At 46.7% G+C, this 21,854-nt stretch overlaps 9 protein-coding genes across 9 annotated transcripts; 8 read left to right on the forward strand and 1 right to left on the reverse strand.

Moving 5' to 3' along the window:
- Positions 1-168: 168 nt before the first annotated feature.
- On the forward strand, positions 169-1,480 carry N7483_003288 (WD40 repeat domain-containing protein; the record flags this gene model as incomplete). Its single annotated transcript, XM_057086725.1, has 4 exons — positions 169-209; positions 265-430; positions 489-1,136; positions 1,229-1,480. The coding sequence occupies 4 exons, from the start codon at positions 169-171 to the stop codon at positions 1,478-1,480; spliced, it is 1,107 nt and encodes a 368-aa protein (XP_056946554.1).
- Positions 1,481-1,911: 431 nt separating this feature from the next.
- Positions 1,912-4,489, forward strand: N7483_003289 (thioredoxin domain-containing protein; the record flags this gene model as incomplete). The annotated part of the gene is made up of 4 exons (XM_057086726.1): positions 1,912-2,054; positions 2,107-2,219; positions 2,274-3,779; positions 3,852-4,489. 4 exons carry the CDS (start codon positions 1,912-1,914, stop codon positions 4,487-4,489), a joined length of 2,400 nt encoding a protein of 799 aa, XP_056946555.1.
- Positions 4,490-6,639: 2,150 nt separating this feature from the next.
- Positions 6,640-7,593, forward strand: N7483_003290 (CAP domain-containing protein; the record flags this gene model as incomplete). Its single annotated transcript, XM_057086727.1, has 2 exons — positions 6,640-7,181; positions 7,242-7,593. 2 exons carry the CDS (start codon positions 6,640-6,642, stop codon positions 7,591-7,593), a joined length of 894 nt encoding a protein of 297 aa, XP_056946556.1.
- Positions 7,594-9,011: 1,418 nt separating this feature from the next.
- On the forward strand, positions 9,012-11,665 carry N7483_003291 (choline/carnitine O-acyltransferase; the record flags this gene model as incomplete). Its single annotated transcript, XM_057086728.1, has 4 exons — positions 9,012-9,408; positions 9,460-9,489; positions 9,549-11,468; positions 11,541-11,665. 4 exons carry the CDS (start codon positions 9,012-9,014, stop codon positions 11,663-11,665), a joined length of 2,472 nt encoding a protein of 823 aa, XP_056946557.1.
- A 777-nt stretch (positions 11,666-12,442) lies between these two features.
- On the forward strand, positions 12,443-13,298 carry N7483_003292 (uncharacterized protein; the record flags this gene model as incomplete). The annotated part of the gene is made up of 4 exons (XM_057086729.1): positions 12,443-12,463; positions 12,517-12,536; positions 12,593-12,629; positions 12,816-13,298. The coding sequence occupies 4 exons, from the start codon at positions 12,443-12,445 to the stop codon at positions 13,296-13,298; spliced, it is 561 nt and encodes a 186-aa protein (XP_056946558.1).
- A 2,968-nt stretch (positions 13,299-16,266) lies between these two features.
- Positions 16,267-18,728, forward strand: N7483_003293 (putative succinyl-CoA synthetase subunit alpha; the record flags this gene model as incomplete). The annotated part of the gene is made up of 9 exons (XM_057086730.1): positions 16,267-16,420; positions 16,470-16,591; positions 16,660-16,803; positions 16,857-17,239; positions 17,291-17,501; positions 17,551-18,149; positions 18,199-18,230; positions 18,287-18,579; positions 18,645-18,728. 9 exons carry the CDS (start codon positions 16,267-16,269, stop codon positions 18,726-18,728), a joined length of 2,022 nt encoding a protein of 673 aa, XP_056946559.1.
- Positions 18,729-19,283: 555 nt separating this feature from the next.
- Positions 19,284-19,841, forward strand: N7483_003294 (uncharacterized protein; the record flags this gene model as incomplete). Its single annotated transcript, XM_057086731.1, has 1 exon — positions 19,284-19,841. One exon carries the CDS (start codon positions 19,284-19,286, stop codon positions 19,839-19,841), a length of 558 nt encoding a protein of 185 aa, XP_056946560.1.
- A 521-nt stretch (positions 19,842-20,362) lies between these two features.
- On the reverse strand, positions 20,363-20,723 carry N7483_003295 (SUMO family protein SMT3; the record flags this gene model as incomplete). The annotated part of the gene is made up of 2 exons (XM_057086732.1): positions 20,363-20,419; positions 20,487-20,723. The coding sequence occupies 2 exons, from the start codon at positions 20,721-20,723 to the stop codon at positions 20,363-20,365; spliced, it is 294 nt and encodes a 97-aa protein (XP_056946561.1).
- Positions 20,724-21,189: 466 nt separating this feature from the next.
- N7483_003296 (uncharacterized protein) lies at positions 21,190-21,565 on the forward strand (the record flags this gene model as incomplete). The annotated part of the gene is made up of 2 exons (XM_057086733.1): positions 21,190-21,205; positions 21,375-21,565. 2 exons carry the CDS (start codon positions 21,190-21,192, stop codon positions 21,563-21,565), a joined length of 207 nt encoding a protein of 68 aa, XP_056946562.1.
- Between the last annotated feature and the right edge of the window lie 289 nt (positions 21,566-21,854).

Genomic DNA, 21,854 nt, shown 5'->3' on the forward strand with positions numbered 1-21,854 from the left:
TTTGGTGGATTGGTACGGCCGACCGCAAGAGCTAAGATAGCAGTTTTCTTTCCTGTGCTCGAAACAACTGTGGGTCACGTTGGGTTTATGAGGGATCCAGCTTTCTGATTTACCCCCCTTTCTTTCAAGGGAAATCAGAAGGTTAAAAAAAGATCCAACATTTTCAAAATGACTACATCTACTCATCGAGATCATTTCTTCCAAACTTCGTGAGTAAATGGATCTACTTATTTTGAGGTTGGGACTAGTGCTAATATATAACAGTGCATCCTTGGAGGAACAGGAGAGAAAGGATGCCAAGTCTCAGAATTCCAATGGAAACCCTATTCGGCTACAGAGCAAGATTCTAGCTATCCATGCCGATCCAAGGAGTCAAAAGTCTGTCTATGTTGCGCTAAGTAGTGGAGTGGTTCGTCGAGTGGTACTTGAGGTAAGCTATTCCTCTACTATACCTACAGATAGAACAATAGTCTAATTACTACTTACAGACTGGCGAGACTGCCCAATTATACAAGGGTCCAACAGCTCCATTGACAAGTCTGTGTATCAGCGCAGATGGTAAACTGTTGTTTGCGGGATGTTGGGACAAGACCGTGTGGAGCTGGGATATTGCCTCAGGCCAACGAAGGCAGAAGTATGAAGGGCATGCTGATTTTGTTCGAGCAGTCATGTGTGCTCGATTGAAGGGGAAAGATTTGCTCATTACGGGTGGTGCTGATGCCCAGGTACTCGTCTTCGATATTGCAAGCGGTCAGCGAATTGAGACCTTCAAGGGCCACTCCCGGGGTGTCCAGGACCTCATTATTGATCCCGAGGTAGATGAATCCGAAGCCTTGGTGTTCAGTGCGGGAAGCGACCGAGAAATCCGCCAGTTCAGAATCTTCGCTGGTGGTGATTCTGCTGAGCCGCTTCTTCCACATGAGACCAGTGTCTACAAGCTTTTCTTCGATCAGGATGGCGATCTATGGACTGTGTCTGCCGATAAGACAGCTAAGTGCCTGGTACGAGCCGATGGATGGAAGCCCAACCTCACTTTAGAACACCCTGACTTTGTCCGGGATATTGCTGTCTATGAGGCCGGTGGGTGGGTGATCACGGCATGTCGTGATGAAGAGGTGCGGGTATGGCAACGATCGGTATGTTTGGTTTATTTCTTTCATTCCCTTGAAAAATTGGGATTTCATGTTTATTTTTCTAAATTGACCAAAATGCTGACATCTCATTATAGACTGGTGAGCTCCACCATGTATTCTCTGGCCATTTTGAAGAAGTTACTGGGCTGGTCTTGGTCGGTTCCACTGTGGTCAGTGCTGGCATTGATGGCACTATTCGACAATGGTCTCTTCAGGCCGATCATCTTCAAGAGGCTGTAGAGTTGGCCCAAAAGGGACCTGTGGTGGCTGAAGATGAGCCTGCTACGGAGTCCATGCTTACCGAGGAGGAGGAGCGTGAATTAGCCGAGCTGATGGGAGATGATTAGATATGTGACGATACCCCAGAAACCAAATGTACAAATTTACTACACGCATGTGCATAACATGAAATGAGCAATGAAAATCTATCCTCAAATTTCCTAAAAACCTGAAATAATTCAATACTATTCGATTAAATTTGGCAAAGTCCATACACTCATAGAAAACACGTGATTTTCCTGATGCATCGATGACGCACAGGGACGATCTCCCGATCGCCCGTCGTTGCACTACCACCACCCCCACTTCCGGTCTTGTGCGCCCCTCCCCCTGCTTTACACCACCACCGGGGGCTTCCTGACTCGCTAACCTATCCTAGTCACACCCGTGGGGTAGTATTCAACCCTGATCCATTACCGGATCTCGTTAGTACCCCCGACTCTACTTCGATACATCTTATCAGACTTTCCCGCAACTCATAATCCTGAATCCCATCAAGATGGCATCGGGTATGCAGTCGCAGTCGCATCACGATATGTCTGACACCAAGCCTAAGTTGATCAATCGCCTTGAGCAGAGTAGATCACCCTATGTGAGTGAAACCGGTGCTACTCGAACGTACCCTTCAACAGACCTACCCATGTGTGTACAAAGGGATTCCTCTGAGGCGGAAACTAACCCCGCTGTAGGTTAGGGCGCATATGAATAATCCTGTAGCATGGCAACTTTGGGATGCAGAGTCGATTGAACTCGCCAAAAAGAACAATCGCTTGATCTTTCTCAGCATTGGATATTCAGCTTGTCACTGTATGTTTAAATCCCGGTCGCGTCTGGTCCCAAGCCCCATCTAACCGTCCCAAGGGTGCCACGTCATGGAAAAGGAGTCCTTTATGTCTCCCGAGGTAGCTGCCATCCTAAACGAATCTTTTGTACCCATCAAGGTTGACCGGGAAGAGCGCCCGGATATTGATGATATCTATATGAACTACGTGCAAGCCACCACAGGCTCTGGTGGTTGGCCTTTGAATGTTTTCCTTACTCCAGATCTGGAGCCTGTCTTCGGAGGCACATACTGGCCTGGTACAAACTCCGCCACAATACAGGGCCCGGATACAATTGGCTTTGTGGAAATTCTAGAAAAGCTGAGAGATGTCTGGGTGACACAGCAGCAGCGCTGCCTTGAGAGTGCCAAGGATATCACAAAACAGTTGCGAGAATTTGCTGAAGAAGGCACTCATTCACAGCATACAGACCGCGAAACAGATGAAGATCTCGATATTGAACTATTGGAAGAGGCTTATCAGCATTTCGCGTCCAGATATGACTCCGTCCATGGTGGGTTTGGCCGGGCACCTAAATTTCCCACACCCGCAAATCTCAGTTTTCTTCTCCGACTTGGTACCTATCCAAGGCAGGTTATCGATATCGTGGGAAAAACTGAATGCGAAAAGGCGACAGCCATGGCAGTCACAACATTGGTGAACATGGCGCGCGGAGGTATTCGGGATCACATCGGGCACGGCTATTCTCGGTATAGTGTCACAGCCGACTGGGGCTTGCCTCATTTTGAGAAGATGTTGTATGACCAAGCACAACTACTGGATGTCTATGTGGATGCATTCCGATTAACCCACGATCCTGAATTGCTTGGTGCTGTGTATGATCTGGCTGCTTATTTGACAACCCTTCCCTTACAATCACCAACTGGGGGATTCTTTTCATCCGAAGACGCCGATAGTCTCCCCAACCCAAATGACAACGAGAAGCGAGAGGGGGCCTTCTATGTTTGGTCGTTGAAGGAGCTCACTCAAGTGTTAGGTGCCCGTGATGCGCCCGTATGCGCCCGTCATTGGGGTGTGCTCCCTGACGGAAACGTGGCTGCAGAATATGACCCTCATGATGAGTTTATGAACCAGAATGTGCTATCAGTTCGAGCTACACCGAGTAAGCTCGCGAAAGAGTTCGGCCTGAGCGAGGAGGAAGTTGTCAAAATCATCAAGGGCGGGAAGCAAAAGCTGCGGGACCACCGTGAGAAAACAAGGGGCCGGCCAGATCTTGATGATAAGATTATCGTTGGTTGGAACGGATTAGCGATCGGCGCACTTGCCAAGTGCAGTGTTCTATTCGAGGAGATTGAGAGCTCGAAAGCCTTACAATGTCGTGAGGCGGCCGCGCGAGCGATTAACTTCATCAAGAATAATCTCTTCGACAAGTCTACTGGGAAGCTGTGGCGCATCTACCGAGATGGCAGTCGAGGAGACACTCCTGGCTTTGCCGATGATTACGCTTATCTAACCAGTGGATTGTTGGATATGTATGAAGCTACCTTTGATGATAGCTACCTGCAACTCGCGGAACGCCTTCAGAGTATGTCTTCATGTTTTTCACCCTCCACCAAACATTTGAGCGGGAAAGATATGTGGCTGACATGATTACTAGGATACCTGAACGATCACTTCCTTGCCAAGAATGGGTCCACGCCCGCTGGGTACTACAATACTCCGACTGCGCTGACTCCAGGAATGCCAGGCCCACTTCTTCGACTGAAGACCGGCACGGAATCTGCCACCCCGTCCGTCAACGCTGTCATCTCGCGGAACCTTTTGCGATTGGCTGCTCTACTTGATGACCCTGAATACGTGACTCTGGCACGACAGACCGTGAATTCATTCTCCGTGGAGATCATGCAACACCCTTTCCTTTTTGTCGGGATGTTGGATGTTATAGTGGGTCTTCAGACTGGCACTCGAACAGTCACCGGAGTTTTTACAACTGCTGATATTTCAACACCTGTGCCACGTGGGGGTAACCTGATCAGCAATTACGACCAACCTGTTTCGGCATATGAGCTCCTCCAAAGGCGACTTCGAAAGGAGAAAAAAGCTGCTGTCTCTTCCACCATCTCAGTTACATCACTAGTCGACATCCGGCCTTCGCACCTGAAGGACTTTGTGGGAAACCAGTCCTTCTGGCTCAAGTCACGAAACCCCCTGTACAAAGATTTGAAGGCAGGCAGTCCAGCGAAGAACTATTTGCTAGTCTGCGAGGCTGGTTCATGTAAAGAGGTGGATCTATAGAAAATGTCTCTGGTCATGTGTTTCTGCTTTATCACTTTTTTTTCACTGGTAGTATTTTTTTTTTTTTTTTTTGGATCGGCGTTTATACTATCCCTTGGCACGAGCGGGCCTTGCGTCGGGTGCCTGCATGGTACCTAATATTGGCGCTATCGTGAGATTGTTTGTTGAATCCCAACATTGAACGCATGGGATCTAAGTACTGGATGGTTTCAATTTGTGATTAATACCAGATCTGATATACTTTAGATTTACATTTATAGTTATGAATTTGAGGATGCAATGATTTGATTATTCATGCACATGGGGTGTAGTATGGGGACCGTGAGCCGCCCTGGAATACCATTATGTACGATTTTTTAACATCAATAATATGACAGGGTTTGGTCATCTAGACGTTCCGAGGCTACTGTTTTGTAGTCAACATTTGATAGGATCGTGAGATAGGCTCCAGGATTCAAATGTTTGCTTTCTAGTAGTACCTTATACGGAGTAAACCCCGAGTGGAGAAGCTATCTAATATGATATCAGCCGTAATCCGTACTTCGTACGCCATTGGGGTCTATGGCCGAAAATCACTACCAATTTTGTACACAAATGATAACCTTGGAAATTAGCATTAATTAACGTGGGCCACGGACTCATCAGGGCGAGTCATGTGTGGGATTGGGAAAAGGCTTGATTGAAACGATCGGCATGATGTTATGATATTTGGTGACTTGGACTCTTTTATGGGTCTTCTATTGCTTCCCCCTGCATCTGAGCTGTCCAAAATCACATCTAACAGCCCTAGGGAAGTTGAATTGACGTCTTTTTATCGAGCTAATGACCCTGGATGATTCGACTTCATCGTATAATTTCCGTTTCGAGGCTGAAACACGGGGATATTGGAGGCGCCTGACAATTAATCAATCCGAGATCACATCCGTGCAGAGTGGCGTTGACAAATGGACCAGACCAAAAGCCAAGTTTTTAGTGTATACCCCGTTGATGTGGGTACTCCGTCAATGAGTACAGTGATTGGTGTACAGTGATCGTCACTTGAAACTTGGTCCTGGTCCTGAAGCCCCTTAAGCTCTTGCCGCTGTTTCGCAACATTTGGAGATTGTCCTACCTTGTATCCTTTGACCCATCATAGCTCCGATCTTGGCTGTCAAAAATCTCTTTGAAACGATCATTCTCGATCTTGGGAACCTATCAATATCATGAAACCGGCACGTGTAAATGTTGCGATGACATAAAGTCTTTGTACGCGCGGCAGCTGTTTAGTGTTGTCCCTGAAGGGGAAGAGTGGCGCTAGTGGATAGAAGTGGGATTGAGGATCCGCTCACAGGCCACTAAGAGCACTAAGAGACCTCCAGGATCCATTCAGGGCCAATTTCAGGGTCATCATGGTAATGATGAGAATCAGGGTGCTCATCTCCATGGCACTTTCCACTTTCCGGGGCGAGACTCCTACGGAGAATAAGATTGATGATTATCATATCGCTCCATACTCCATGCTCTGCCCAGCCTCTCCTGATTTTTTCTTTATCTTTCGGCACTTTCGGTTTGTAATTCAAGATCCAATCAGAATCCATTCGGAGACGCGTTGGAATGTGGAATGTCCCACGCCTGCGAGTGGCGGGCAGGTCTGGTATGTGTCGGACAGTCTCTGGTGAGGTTGGAAAGATGAACATTGAAAACCCGAGTAATAAGTATAAGATGAAAAGGCTTCATGTAAACTCTTTTTTAATTCTTCATCTCATCTTCAACTTGACAAAGTAATCAAAAACAAACAAATTCCAAGGATTTAATCTCCCTCGAATATTAAAATCCAATCTTACTCTGGGATTGCACGGGCCCCACTCTCCGTCATTGTGCTTTTATCCCTTTTCTACATTTACCCTCCCATCTCCAATTGAAATCTTTCTCTCACGCTTTGCTACTCCAACTTCCCAGTCCACACTTGGATTTTCCTATCACTCATTTGAAGGAAAATTTAAAGTGTTCGGGCCTGTCATTCCTTTAACAGCGTCCTTAAAAAAAACCCACTCTTTTTTTGTCCATACAGTTGATCTGTGTGTTGAACAACGACAAATCCAAAGTCCAACAAAAACAACCTTCCTGGAGAAAGTGTTTACATATCGATCCTGCTACCATTTCATCTCGCCATGCGTTCTGCTTTAATGCTTGCTGCCTTGGCAGCCACCTGCGCCAATGCCTTCGAGAAGCGTGTTTATGTGACTGATTGGACTACCGTCACTGTTACTACGACTGTTACTGCGCCCACCGTGACCGAGACTTTGCCTCCAATGGAGAAGGCTCAGGTTGAGTCCTCGGATACCGAACTGTACAAGAAGTCGACTGTGTTGCCCGATAAAGATGCTACACCTACTACCACTGCTCACAAACACCACCATGAGGAAACCTCTACCTCTACTTCCTTGTCCTCTACTCTCACTTCTACTGTCGAGCCCGCCGCACCCACTACTATGGCAACCTCCACCTCTAGTTCCAGCTCTAGCACCAGCTCCACTTCCACCACTACCTCGAGCTCCGAAACTGCTTCAGCCACCAGCGCCTACCAGCAGAAGATTCTCTACAACCACAACATTCACCGTAGCAACCACTCCGTCTCCTCACTTGAGTGGTCTGCCGACCTTGAGTCGAGTGCCTACACCCTTGCCGCCCGTTGTGATTACGAGCACGACACGTAAGTACCCTGCATCTGACCAATCATATTTCCACAATCCGAAACTAACACCCCTTGCAGAAGCATTGATGGCGGCGGCTACGGTCAAAACATTGGTTATGGTGTTGGATCTAGTGACATTGGTGTCATGATCACCAACCTGATGTACAACGATGAGATCGAGTACTACCCCGGTTACGGCTCAAACCCCAGCATGACCAACTTCGATAAGTGGGGTCACTTCAGTCAGATCGTCTGGAAGGCTACCACTCATGTTGGCTGTGCTACCGTGACCTGCGATCCATTGGATGGTGTTGACTCTTCTGAGGCCTTGCCGTTCACTGTCTGCAACTATTCCCCGGTCGGCAATGTTGAGGGTGAATATGCCGATAACGTGTTGCAGCCTGATGGCGGTGCTACTTACACCGCTTAAATGCCTTGTACGGATAACATGTGCATCGGAGATTCGATTTGAACTATACATACAAAAGGGTGATGGTTGATTGATTTCAATCAATTTCGAGTTGCCTGACCATTTACATTTACCTATTTTCTTTTTTAGCAACATGTCTTGCATTCATTTCCTGCATCCTGTCTTACTCTTCTCTTTTATCTTTCACTTCTTCGAATTCCACATGTCCTCCCCGAACCTAGTGATATGATCTCCCCGAGTATCCGGGGGGAGCTCTCGGCTTTGGTACAGGGAATTGGTTTGTATGTACTCCGTCCTGCGGAGGTACTTGAATCCTCATCGATCCCTTTGGAGATGGACATGTGGGATTCTCCTCCTTTTAACAAATGTGAATATGCCTTGGACTCATTGTCCCTCTGGCGACTTGTGTGCCCATCCTGTGGATAGAAAAATATGGCCCCCAAATATGAATCTGAGATGAAAAAATATCACGTGCCTTTTACGTATCTAATACAAACATCTCAAACAATACAAACGTTTCAAACATTCCCTCTCCATTCGACCGAAACGTCATCGTGTATCTCCCTCCGCACTCCACATTTTCTGCATCTTGTATTGGTTTCTTTATTGGTATGGTCCCTTAATAGTCCTGTGATTCATGTAGTTTATGCTCGTTTTTACAAGGATATTCTTATTGACGTCAACCTCGCATGTTGCATCTATGCATACAGTAGTGTCGCAGCTTACCCCCCCCCCCACAGTTCATCTCATTTAACGAACTCATCCTTGAATATTAGACTCTATGACCGGAGCCTCGTTTTGAGTATGTGATAACTTTCTTGTTTCCCTCTAGCGCCCACTATGAGCTGTGGACACTCCGAGTCCTTTTAACCCCCACTTCCTACAAGAGCTATTATACCCAAACTGAGGTTATCAAGGCTGAGATCATCTGACAGCATCCGTTGCTCCGGCGCTATAACTGCCTTAACGAGTCTGGATCCACGCAAGTCCCCCCTAAACTCCACCTCTGGGCGTTCGTCAAGACCCTGGTAAGTCTAGTCCCTTTACTAGTCCCTTTGCCCGCACCCTTCAATCCGAGCCCAAATTCCACGGAGAACCTTACGGGGCCCCAAATCCCATGTGGGGGCTTTTGGCCCTATACTTGGTTACACTTTGCTGGTTGTTTGTATATAACATGTGCTTTTTGTCCCCTCCGAAACCTTCTTGTCTTATATAGACACTGTGCATCTTCTCTGGTTCTTCCAGTTTGTCATTTTCTTCTGCTTGCATCATTGCACGCCTACAAATGAGGTAGCCTCAATGCCATCATACTGCCTCCAAAACTGCCATTACTTCTTTCGCACCGCTTTACGCCTCCTTTCCCTCCCAACTTACCTTTCCTGCCGTTACGCCTGATCTATACTAGTCCCACTAACATCATGTCCTATTCGTCCGTGGCAGTTCGCTTCTTTACCACTCCTAAGCCATTTGGTCGCGCCATGGATTCTGATATCAAAGACTCGGAATCTCATGGTCATACGGTCGTAAGACCAAATGTACCGGCAGACCGCCCTTCTTCGGAGGGTGTGGAGACACTGCAGCCTAAGAAGCAGGGGTTGACCTTTGCTAATCAAGACGCTTTACCTAAACTTCCAATTCCTGAACTGGAAGATACTTGCCGCAGGCACTTGGATGCTCTTGTTGCTTTGCAGTCTGCGCGAGAACATGAGGAGACCAAGGCGGCGGTGAATGATTTCCTAAAGACAGATGGTCCGATTCTTCAGGAGAAGTTAAAGAACTATGCGTCCTCGAAAACAAGCTACATTGAGCAATTTTGTGAGTATCTATCTATGAGAAAACTGAACAAAACTAGCTAATCTCCAGTAGGGTACGACTCCTACTTGAATTTTGACAGCTGTGAGATTCCCATATTCCTCATCGGACTCTTTGAATCTGACTGATCTAACCTTTCATAGCCGTCGTTTTGAATCTCAATCCATTCTTTCTCTTAGAAGACGATCCCACACCTGCTCGGAACAACCAAGTCACTCGGGCTGCATCTTTGGTTGTTTCAGCTTTGTCTTTCGTGCGCGCGGTGCGGAAGGAGGAGCTTCCACCCGATACTGTGCGAGGCAGTCCTCTCTGCATGTATCAATACTCACGCCTCTTTGGGACGGCGCGTCTTCCCACTGATAATGGCTGCGTCATCAGCCAGGACCCAGTGGCGAAGCATATCGTCGTGATGTGCCGTGGCCAGTTTTATTGGTTTGATGTTTTAGATGACAACAGTGATCTAATCATGACCGAGCGTGATATTTCACTAAATTTGCATGTCATCGTGGATGATGCTGCACAGACTCCGATTCATGAAGCTGCCAAGGGTGCCTTGGGTGTTCTCAGTACCGAGAACCGCAAGGTCTGGTCTGGATTACGAGATATCATGACCAAGGATCCTGCTTCTAATAATGCCGAATGCCTGAATATCGTCGACACCGCACTCTTCGTTCTGTGCTTAGACGATACAGAGCCCTTGAATACCGCGGAGCTCTGCGCCAACATGCTCTGCGGCACTAGTGAAGTGATTAAGGGTGTGCAAGTAGGAACTTGCACAAATCGTTGGTATGACAAGCTACAAATTATTGTCTGCAAAAATGGAAGCGCGGGCATCAACTTCGAGCATACCGGCGTGGATGGTCATACTGTCTTGCGCTTTGCCAGCGACGTATACACCGACACCATCCTGCGCTTCGCCAAGACAATCAATGGTCAAGCTCCCAGTCTGTGGACAACATCCAGTCCTGACCCAGCCAAACGTGATCCGCGCAGCTTTGGAAATGTCAGCACAACACCTCGCAAGCTAGAGTGGGATATGATACCTGAACTTAACATTGCCCTCCGCTTCGCCGAGTCCCACCTCTCAGACCTTCTCCACCAGCACGAATTTCAAGTACTTGACTTTGAAGGCTTTGGCAAGAACTTCATCACATCCATGGGCTTCTCCCCAGACGCCTTCGTTCAAATAGCTTTCCAAGCAGCCTATTACGGGCTTTATGGTCGTCTTGAGAATACATACGAACCTGCCATGACCAAATCATTTTTACACGGCCGCACCGAAGCAGTCAGAACTGTTACACCGGAGTGTCTAGACTTCGTTCGCACATTCTGGGGCGAGAACCCCGCTGAACAGAAGATCGAGGCCCTTCGCGCCGCGACTCAACGCCACACGGCCATTACAAAAGACTGTTCGAAGGGTCAGGGCCAAGACCGCCATCTTTACGCTCTATACTGTCTTTGGCAACGCTCTTTCGATGAGAGTCTATTCCACGACTCCAGCTCCGTGGGCGGATACTCTAGTCCAAGCGAAAGTCTCGAATCGGCCAAATTCTCTGGAACGTCTGTCTCTGATGACGGCTTTTCTTCCCCTTCAAGCGGCAGTCTCCGAAACTTCCGACCTGCATCTCCACCTACACCCGCCATATTCAGTGATGCCGGCTGGGACAAGATTAACAATACGATACTCTCAACCTCCAACTGCGGAAATCCCTGTCTACGTCACTTCGGTTTTGGGCCTACGTCTGCCGATGGATTCGGTATTGGGTACATTATCAAAGATGAGACAATTTCATTCTGCGCATCTTCGAAGCATAGACAGACCTCTCGTCTGATGCAAACACTGGAGTCTTATCTATTTGAGATTCGGAAGCTAATGCGAGCTACGAATCGGAAGACTACGAGTCCTCGGACTAGTCGCGCTCGTGAGACTGAAGCCTTGGCTGAACGTTTACAATATGATACTCAGCGGAGAGGTAGAATCGTTCGTGGAGATTACCGTGGAACGGATACGCCGACTACGACGACTGATAGTGGGGAATTGGAGGACGATGGAATGGGAGGATGTGAGTATTTTACCATTTTCTTCTTGGCCTTCTCCAGATCAAAGTATGATCATCTACTAATAATTTCCTTAGATGGGTTCTTCGATGCCGGGATGCTGCTCCATGCGCTCAAGGGTGTGAACGCTGAGCGGGAACAACGGGATAAGCCTGCGAAGAGACGATTCGTGGGGAAGAAGCTGCATTTGAACGAATATTAATTGCATTGGGGAAGTACTTTTGGGTTGCGATTGTTGGACAGATTTTTGCAATATACCTCTTATTTACTTTCATCTGTGAATGACATGCGATTTTGAAGATTCATCATTAGCCATAAATGGTCTCCCTGGCAGAATTGTCCTACTTTTCCAAGTTTATCTCAAGTATCCTGATTAGGTTGCTACTGTCTATTCATCAAATATTAGGATCTGAGCTATCTAATATAGAAATGCTAAGAAGCTTGGCATGAGAATCTTAAATCCTCTCATCCCAAAGTGGCGCGTGGGCTTTCACTAGCGTATTTCATTGGTTATCTTGGATCCACTCTGATACGATCTGGGGTAGTAGATAAAGATCTTGGACAGATCTAATGTGCTAGAAATCAGATGATTACCTTCAGATCAAAGACTTTATGAATATCAGATCAAATAAAAGTGTAGGATCTACATATTTTTGGATAATTACAGCATGGTCGTATGATGCACTATGGTTAAGAGAATATCCTGCCTGCGCGTCATTTTAGTGCGATCAGATCTCGCTGACTAAGCCTCCACAAGCGACCGGGGATGTGTAACCCGGGGAAGAAATTCTGCGTGTGATACACCCCTGCATCGCGCTAGGCCTGGGCCAATAAGTACCTTCAGATGTTATTGTCATGTCAATAACTGTACATAATGGCAACTCCTTATTCTTGATCAATTATGCGACGCAGATTCTTTGTTTTGTGGTGGTGACACCTTTGGTGTTTTTACGGCTACTTGTTCGATGGAAACTGATAAATGGGCTGGGCATTGATGATGGTATGTAATACGTTGATGGAAACCTGGTTACAGATACTGATCAACTCATATAGCATCTTGTTTTGTTGGATGGGTATGCATTTCACTCTTGATCTATCCAGATTGATTTCTAATGAGTTTGGTGGCTAGCTCCTTTTTATGGGGTATTGTGCCAATGCCATGGTTTGTATGACTGACCATCAACTCTTGAAGACGAGTACATCTGGCTGATATTCTGTATACAGATGGTTTCTACGGAGGGACAATTCCGTCTGAAAAGCTAGCACATCATCAATATGAAACCTGCGTCAAGGCAAGTTGCTTCAAAATTTCTGTTTTGGCCCCCAAGTAGCGGCTGCTAAACTCTTTCCAGATCTCCTATATTGCTACGGCGATCTATGCCCCAACAACTCTTTTCGTCAAGGTCAGCCTGATTACCATCTTGATCAGGGTATTCCAACCTTACTACCGAGCCATGATATCGCTGTATGCGCTTCTTGGCATCGTGATTGGTTATTATACCATCATCACCTTCATTAAGATTTTCATCTGCGATCCAATCTCAGCATACTGGCTCTCAGCGGAACAGGAAAACGCAAAATGCTTCGATCAGCCAAGCGTTATCATTGCCGACTCGGTCATCAGTTTCGTCACCGATGTCGCTATTTTCGCCTTCCCCGTGGCATTCACCTGGACGCTGCAGATGCCATTCTGGAAAAAGGTCAAAGTAATGGTCTTACTCGGATTCGGAGGAATAGCGATAGCATTTAGTCTATGGAGACTTGTGATTGGAATTCGCGAGAGGAATCATCCCGACTCGACCACGATGTTCATGACGTCAATTCTAACAGCGTGAGTGGCAAGACTATCCTACCAAACCAGGGCTGTTTGCGTCGGAAAACAAATGAAATAAAGACTAATTATCCTATACAGAAATGCGGAAGTGGGCTTTGGTCTAATCTGCGCCTGTTTACCAGCCATCAACGTTCTTACCACCTGGACTCGTCGAAGAACGCCATCAGTGAAAGGATATTTTAATCGGCGTCGCAAAAGCGACAAAACGACGAATCATATCTACGATGGACCAACTGCGACATCCGCATATGGTCGGAATCAATTCGTGCGAAGTCAATTGAGTAGCTCTGCACGTCGAGGCTCTACGGACTCGGCGAGATTGATTGCGAATCATACACACGAACAGGCGGGTTTAACTGTTGGAGAGAATAATGATACTATAATTAAGATGGTTTCTCTGAATCAGCATTGGGAGGATGCGTCGCAAAGGTTGGTTCAAACTTGTTTCGATTCATCTTATGGGCTTTCGTCTAACTTGAACTTTTCGCAGTAACGAACGTGCTTCACGCTCGGAAATAATATAAGCATATAGATTTTGATTTTGTACACTCACATTCACTTGTATTTTCTATAATTCTCATGATAATGTGCATTATTTTATGATTTCTCTAATTTATGACTCGGATGGTCCGTGGTAGTACTAGTAGGTAGTAATAGTAGTATATTTTGGGATCATACAACATTGAAAGTGCTCTTTCATCCAAATATCTAACTGCTTCAAGTTCTCTATTCATCCATGACCCATCCGATAAAAAAATACTGCCATAAATTTAAGCATTCAATCTCCTCTGGAATATTGATTACTTAATTATCTTCCAAAGTTACGAACTTGAAATTGCAGACACCATTCCAACTTGAACGTCGTTGCCTATATACTCAGGCACCCAAACATAACTAACGTGATTCCCAAGCGAGCGGATCACCCAAGCGAGCGGATCACCCAACCAAAAACTCGCGTCGCGACCGCGTCTAGCCATCTTCAACCACCTACCATGCCACCAATACGTTCTAAAACCTCTCGAAATTCAATCGAACAGGAGGGAAGGATCTTACTTGCTATCCAAGCTATTAAAAACAATAAAATTAGCTCTATCCGTGAGGTAGTACGTCAGTTTAACGTGCCTTTTACTTCCCTCCACCGCCGACTAAATGGTCATACCAATCGATTCGAAACTCGCGCGAATAACCACAAATTAAACGAAAATGAAGAGTAATCACTTCTCCAATGGGTGATCTCTATGGATATACGTGGAGCTGCCCCCCGCCCGGCTACTGTCCAAGAAATGGCCAATATTCTACTCGCAGCGCGTGGCCAGACCCCCCCCTCAAACTGTTGGCAAAAATTGGGTCACAAACTTTGTTAAACGACATTCAGAGCTTACTACACGTTTCTCTCGACGATATAATTATGAACGTGCGAAGATGGAGGATCCAAAAGTTGTTCAAGAATGGTTTGATCTTGTTTTTCAAACAATTCAAGAGAATGGTATTCTATCAGAGGATATCTATAACTTTGATGAGACTGGATTTGCAATGGGACTTACAGCAACTGCTAAGGTTGTTACTCGTTCTCGATATTATGGTCGACGATTACTTTTACAGCCTGGAAATCGTGAATGGGTAACTGCTATTGAAACAATTAATGTATCTGGATGGGCCCTTCCACCAGTGATTATTTTCAAAGGCAAAGTTTTAATTGAAGGATGGTTTACAAACCTTCCACTTGACTGGCGATTTGAAACTAGTCCAAATAGATGGACAACTGATGAAATTGGACTTCGATGGCTTCAAAAACACTTTATTCCAGCAACAACTGAACGTACGCTTGGAAAATATCGACTTTTGATTCTTAATGGTCATGGGAGTCATTTAACTCCCCAATTTGATCAGATTTGCAAAGAGAATAATATTATTCCAATTTGCATGCCAGCTCATTCTTTACATCTTCATCAGCCACTTGATGTTGGATGTTTTGGGCCTTTAAAACGGGCCTATGGTCGGCTTGTTGAGAATCAAATGCGGCTTGGTTTTAACCATGTTGATAAATTTGATTTTCTTGAAGCCTACCCAATCGCTCGTAAAGAGGCTTTTCAAACCCAAACTATTCAAAACAGCTTTACGGCAGCTGGTTTAGTACCATTTGACCCAGATCGAGTATTTTCTAAGTTAAATATTCTTCTTCGAACACCTACACCCCCAGCTAGCCGCCCTACTAGTCGATCAAGCCAATTTTCACCTAAAACACCTCAGAATCTTATTCAGCTTCAACGGCAAGCTAGTTCAATCAAAGCTCTTCTAAAACAACGTTCAAAGAGCCCTCCAAGTCCACTCAAACAGCAAATCGATCAAGTTCTCAAGGCCTGCGAAATTCAGATGCATTCAACAGCTTTATTAGAGGTTGAAACACGCAAATTACGCGCTGCACATGAAAAGCAAAAGCAAAAGCGCAAGCGGTCTACTAGGCAGATACCTAACGAGGGTGGTATGACTGTTCAGGAGGGCCAGGAGGCTATACAGCGTGCTATACAGGTGGTTGAGGCGCCAGTGATCCCTCCCGTACCACGGCCTAGGGCGCCTTATTTACCCCCTCAGCCAGCTAGGAGAAAGCTACCGACATGTAAGAAGTGTGGAGAAGAAGGCCATCGATCAGATCACTGTGATATTTAGTTAATTATTTTAATAAATTGGCGTTCTGGTGGTAATATTTATGATTAAAACTGTAGGGTAGGCGGTGGGTGGCCCACTCGCTTGGGTGGCCCACTCGCTTGGGAATCACGTTAAGCCTCGGAAACCCGCGGTGTGGGGAAGCTCCGAGACCGGATAGCCGACTTGAAGATCAAGAAGCCGTCTTGGAGAACGGCCGTGGCAACTTTGACAACCTCAAGGAAGGGCCTAATAAATAAGAAACAAGCAACAATTGGTTGAATGAGCCCTGCACAGCGTCAATTTCGCAAAAAAGAATTGCAATAATGTCCTTGCACTTCTTACCAAGACGTGTTCCTCAGTCGGGATTAAGCTTAACCCGCCGTTTCTCGACTTCTTCACGTAATGCCAACTATGCAGATACGCTTCCCAATTTGAAGATTGGTGCTCATACAAAAGTCCTTTTCCAGGGATTTACTGGTAGGTGCTCTAAGCTTTATTTCATTCGACTTAGCTAACCCGTACACAGGACGACAGGCAACGGCCAATGTTAAGGAGTCACTGGAATGGGGCACTAAGATTGTTGGAGGTGTGAAGCCTGGTGTTGAGGGTGAACACCTTGGGCTTCCAATCTTCCCATCTGTTAAAGCGGTATGCAGAGTACCCGCGCGCTTCTGAATGCGAGGGTGTAGACTAACCGCGGTACATATGACCTGCAGGCCCAGGAAAAAGCAAAACCAGATGCATCTGCAATCTACGTTCCAGGAAATCAGACAGCACAGGCTATCGAAGAAGCTATAGAAGCTGAGATTCCATTGGTAGTGGCTGTGGCTGAACATGTTCCTATTCATGATATTCTTCGGGTACGTCAACGAACCCACTGTGTCTACATATCTCCTTCTAACCAGCATGATAGATTCATTCCATGCTACAGACCCAGTCGAAGACTCGATTAGTTGGTGCGAATTGTCCTGGTATTATTTCAGCCATTGGAAAATGCCGTATCGGATTCCAGCCCTTGCCATGTTTCTCACCCGGTAATGTCGGAATCGTGGCCAAGTCGGGAACCCTGAGCTATGAGACTGTGGCATCGACTACTCGAGCTGGACTGGGGCAGAGTCTTTGTATCAGTATGGGTGGTGATGTGTTGGCTGGCACAAATTTCGTGGATGCGTTGAAGATCTTCGAGCACGATACTGACACTGAGGGTATTATACTTGTCGGCGAGATTGGTGGGACGGCCGAGATGGATGCAGCGGAGTGGATTAAGGATTATCGACGACGGACTGCGAACCCAAAGTAAGCTTGATCTCTTTTTTTGCTGTGAGTCTCCTACTGATCTTGAAATAGACCCATCATGGCGCTGGTTGGTGGGTTGGAAGCGCCACCTGGTCGAATCATGGGACATGCGGGTGCTTGGGCTGCACCTGGAGAACCAGATGCGCAGGCTAAGTACCAAGCGCTTGAACGGGCTGGTGCTGTTATGGTCAATCACCCAGAGAAGTTCGGCGAGGGCATGAGAACTTTACTAGGTAGTACAGCAAGCCGACCTCGCACTCTGGTAAGTTCTCGACATTTTTCTCTTTGGATCTCAGGCTGAGTGTCTATAGTCTAGCATTGGATCGGCATCTCAGAAGCGTGGGTTGCACACTATGAGACGCTTCAACCCCGTCTCACGCCCGGCTCAACAGAAGCGCAGTCTTTATATCAAGCAGTTCCAAGCCTTCAATATCCTGAAGGAAAAGGCCGTTCCTGTCAGCGAGCAAGCTCAATCCTCTGACATTTCTGTTTCCATTTCAATCGATCGCTCTACTCTATCGCCGTGTATCGTCGCGTCTCCCAGTGCAGAATTTGACCCAGCCCAATCGTACAAGTTTCCATTCAAATACACCCAGACAGATTTCCAGAACGAATCTCTTATCTCAGATGTGGCCTCACACGTGGGTCTCCCGACATCATCCCGCGACACTCTTGCAGGCTTGGTCCAAGCCCTGTGGACGATATTCAAGGAGAAAGAGGCGTTTGTTTTAGAGACTCGAGTTGGGTCCACTGCTGATGGGAAATTGGAAGTGCATGGCGCACGATTCGGATTTGATGATGCTGCATTCCGGAGCTCAGGTCGTCAACAAGAAGTCCACTCCCTGAGAAATACCGCAGAGGAGGCTCCGGAAGAAGTAGAGGCTGAGAAGGATGGAATCGTCTATGTCAAGTATGTTTCTATCAGAGTCCACGTTGCGAATCGTGCTAACAATCAACAGGCTAGAGGGCGAAGGCAGCGTTGGAACTCTTGGTACGCTCTAAGGTTTTCATTCCTCTGCTCAGCTGGTATCGCTAACATTTTTTTAGTGAACGGAGCAGGACTTGCAATGAACACAGTCGATGCTCTTACCTTCCATGGCGGTCACTGTGCTAACTTCCTCGATACAGGTGGTAAGGCCACCTCAGAGACTGTCAAGTCGTCTTTCCGTATTATCTGCTCTGATCCTCGCGTGAATGCTATCTTTGTCAACATCTTTGGTGGGCTGACTCGCTGCGATATGATCGCCGAAGGTATCATCTTGGCTTTCAGAGACTTGGATATGCAAGTGCCTGTTGTGGTTCGGTTGCGTGGAACGAATGAAGAGCTTGGACAAAAGATGGTGCGTTCTACGAATTACTTTATGGGCTGAGATGTTCCAAATGTTCCTACTAACACACTCTACAGATCGCCGAAAGTGGTCTTCCTCTGCATGCCTTTGATGGCTTCGAGGAGGCAGCAAAGAAGGTCATTGCACTTGCTAAGAACTAGGAAAGCACATTTGAGCCATAGACATTGATATGCCATGTACAGACCGGCATATGTAGAAAACATCATGGATAGATTTTGGCCTCGGGGAGGAGCGTTAGTTACTACTTGTTCATAGACCACATCAAATCAGTACATACTACATGAAGTTGCCAGTGGTCGCGGTTATCCTCGGACCGAAAGTATTCTGACGCTAGTAGGAAAATCATATGAATAACCTTGGAAGTATTTGAGTATTCCAAATCACAGAAGTACCAACTAAACCAAGCTGAGCCTCGGGGAGTCAACTGGCCCATGTGATGCCTAGCTCCCGCCTACAAACCTGCACCGCCCAGGTAGGTCTAGCCCCATCATTTCTCCACGATCGACCAGGGATGCGCCAAGCTCTGACGCCATCACCTGCAATCTCCTACTTTATTCTTCTGTCTTTTCTCAATATACATTATACCAATACAAACACTATACCGATTCCATCAAAGCGTCTGAAAAAGCCCATCACATCGCATCCATACTTTATTGCGTTTATCTACCCCGCCTAATTTTCCCTTTCACCCCACCATGTCTGATCCGAGCTCTGAGCTCCATGCCACACTTGGCAAGCTACCCATCGGTGGAAAGGGTCCAGTACAGGATATCTCACGACCATCATTCTCCACAACAAGCTCGATCACATCAGCTCCTAAACCAACAAAGAAGGCTAAAGAACCCGTTGCTGATTCCTGGGAAGACGAGGCCGATCTCTCGGGAGATGAGCCCAGTGCTGTGCCTGACCTAGCGTCGCCTTCCCTCCTTTCACCAACTTTGAGTATGGAAGGCCCTCTGGATCCCCCACCAACACCTATCTCCCCACAGACCTCTCAGACTTGGGGAGGGGATAGAGCCGCTTCTCCTGCAGGATCTGGTTCAGCGCGCCGACCTGAGAAGCAGACGGCAGTCGCCAGTCGACTTATTGCCGGTGCGCTGGGTATTCGGGCGCCGAAGCGTACAGAGGAGGAGAGGGCTTATGATCGGGCGATAAAGGAGCAGGAAATTAAGAGGCGGAATCGGGAGCGCGAGCAGGCTGCGATGGCCAAGGAGGAGGAAGAGAAGTTAAAGATGTCTGTCTGGACAGACTAGATACTCTTGAGATTCTGTCTCAGTTGATTTTTGCTATATTTGTGTGTTTGCTTGGGGGACTTTGTTTCATACATACGTCTACTGTATATACTAGTACTGGGTATGTGGGCTACATGGCGCTAGAGCCAGTCTTGGTGGACATTGGTTGTGTGAGCTTTAAGGGTTTAATAGTTGCAATATGGCTTGACAGTACCTGGACATCCATGATGTTCCACACTGGCTTGATCCCTATTCAAATGGACAGACGCTGCTGGAAAATGGCGGCGTTTCGGTTTACTCATACGGAATATTTCTTTGACCTGAAACTCTTACATTTTGACCAATAGTATGTAGAGCATCCCAGAACTGGGCGCTTCTTGTGAAATTCGTTGACTCGTTAAACGACAGCATTGCAAAGTTCATGATCCCGCGACGAATCCTCCCACCGCACCATCTCGCTTTCTTTGGTGTATGCGGCCGGTCACAGATGCTAAAGTTGCAAGTGTGGATCCATTGAGAGATATGGGAGTTACTAGGGTCTCCTAACCACCGATCTGTTCCTGGTGAACTTCCAGGGTGTCGCCGTCGGCCATGTCGAGCTATGTAGGATCGACTTGTTAGACTATCTCAACAAAGGAAGTTCGGCTTCTTGAAAGGAAAACTTACAGTCTCTGGGGTATCGTCGGGTCGGACTCGAGTGCCGTCGAAGAGAAACCGCACTGTGGCCTGCTGCTTTCCTTGGCGATCACAGAAGGCGTCCATGAGCTTCTTCAGCTGGGTGGATCGCTTAATCTTGAAGAAGACCTCGTTGTTGTTGTCAGTCACCTTGATGTTAAGGTGCTCGGCTGGAGCAGCGGCCTGTTCCCCTTCGGACATTTTGGGGGTGGAAGGTGACTCTGCCATGGTGTCAAAGATAGGGATCCCAAGATGCGCGGGGTGCTTACTCGGGAGATGGCGAGGGAAAGAGAAATTTGAGAGGTTGGGGGAATACTATGTGGAGGAAATCAGATTTTTGTACAAGTAAGATGCATTTGAAGATGATCTTACCTTTAAACGGAGCAGAAAAAGAGTATGAAGTTGGTTGGAGGGGAGAGATGAAAGAGGAGGGAAGAGGCAAGAGAGATATCAACGGCAGAAAACACTCGCCCCACAAAGGCGGAGAATCTATTTTGCGTCCCCTGTTGGAAGCCGCCTTCGATGAGCTTCCTTGAAACGATTGCTTTAAAAGAGAAAGTTGTTTTCAAAGAAAAAATTGAAAAAAGAGCAATTTATGATGGTAAGTTTGATCTTGGGAAATTATGGAGAGAATTGTCTTTGAACTAGGGCTTCTTCAGGGAAATCTAAAGCAAGACCTGTCGCACGATACCCCATGCCATCCACGCGCTGTAAGTTGCCCAGTTGCCAGTTGCCCGGATGAGATTCAAATCTCTACCAAGGAAAACCTCAACTTCAGAGACTAACTTGGAATCTCCTGCTAGTGTGCCATTCAAAGTAACTTTGATCCCCCCAGAAAGAAGCTATATCAAATTGAACACATACTAAAAGTCAATCTAGATTGCTTGACAAAGAATTCTTATAAAGAAGAAAAGTGCCAGGCACAGATCGACGCCCTTTACGAATGCTGCAATGCTTTCTATCAGGAACAAGGGGATCAAGCATCGGTAGTAAGCTGTCCGAAAGCACCTCTATTGCGATTGAAGATGAAGCAACGAGCCGAAGCTGCAAAGATGGAGAAAGAGAAGTGATTGATAATAATTTGTATAAAATTCTGCAATATACAAACTAAGATAGCATTGGCATGTAACAGCCCGTTCCAAGCTAAATCCTCATCGAGAAGGACCAGACTAGAGTAAAAGGACTGCTAGATTGTTCTAAGACAATCTTGAGCACGCTGAGAGGCCCCTTTGGACCTGAACAAACATTGAATGAATCTGTTCCGAGACTCTAATGACTGCCTATAAGACATGAAGAAGAAAAGAAAAAGAAAATTGAAAAGAAAATTGAAATTCGAGTTTATATATTGGTCCCGTGCCC

Source organism: Penicillium malachiteum (assembly GCF_028827825.1).
Source record: "Penicillium malachiteum strain IBT 17515 chromosome Unknown utg000002l:1.0-8849297.0:1.0-8852440.0, whole genome shotgun sequence".
NCBI classification, from domain to species: Eukaryota; Fungi; Ascomycota; class Eurotiomycetes; order Eurotiales; family Aspergillaceae; genus Penicillium; species Penicillium malachiteum.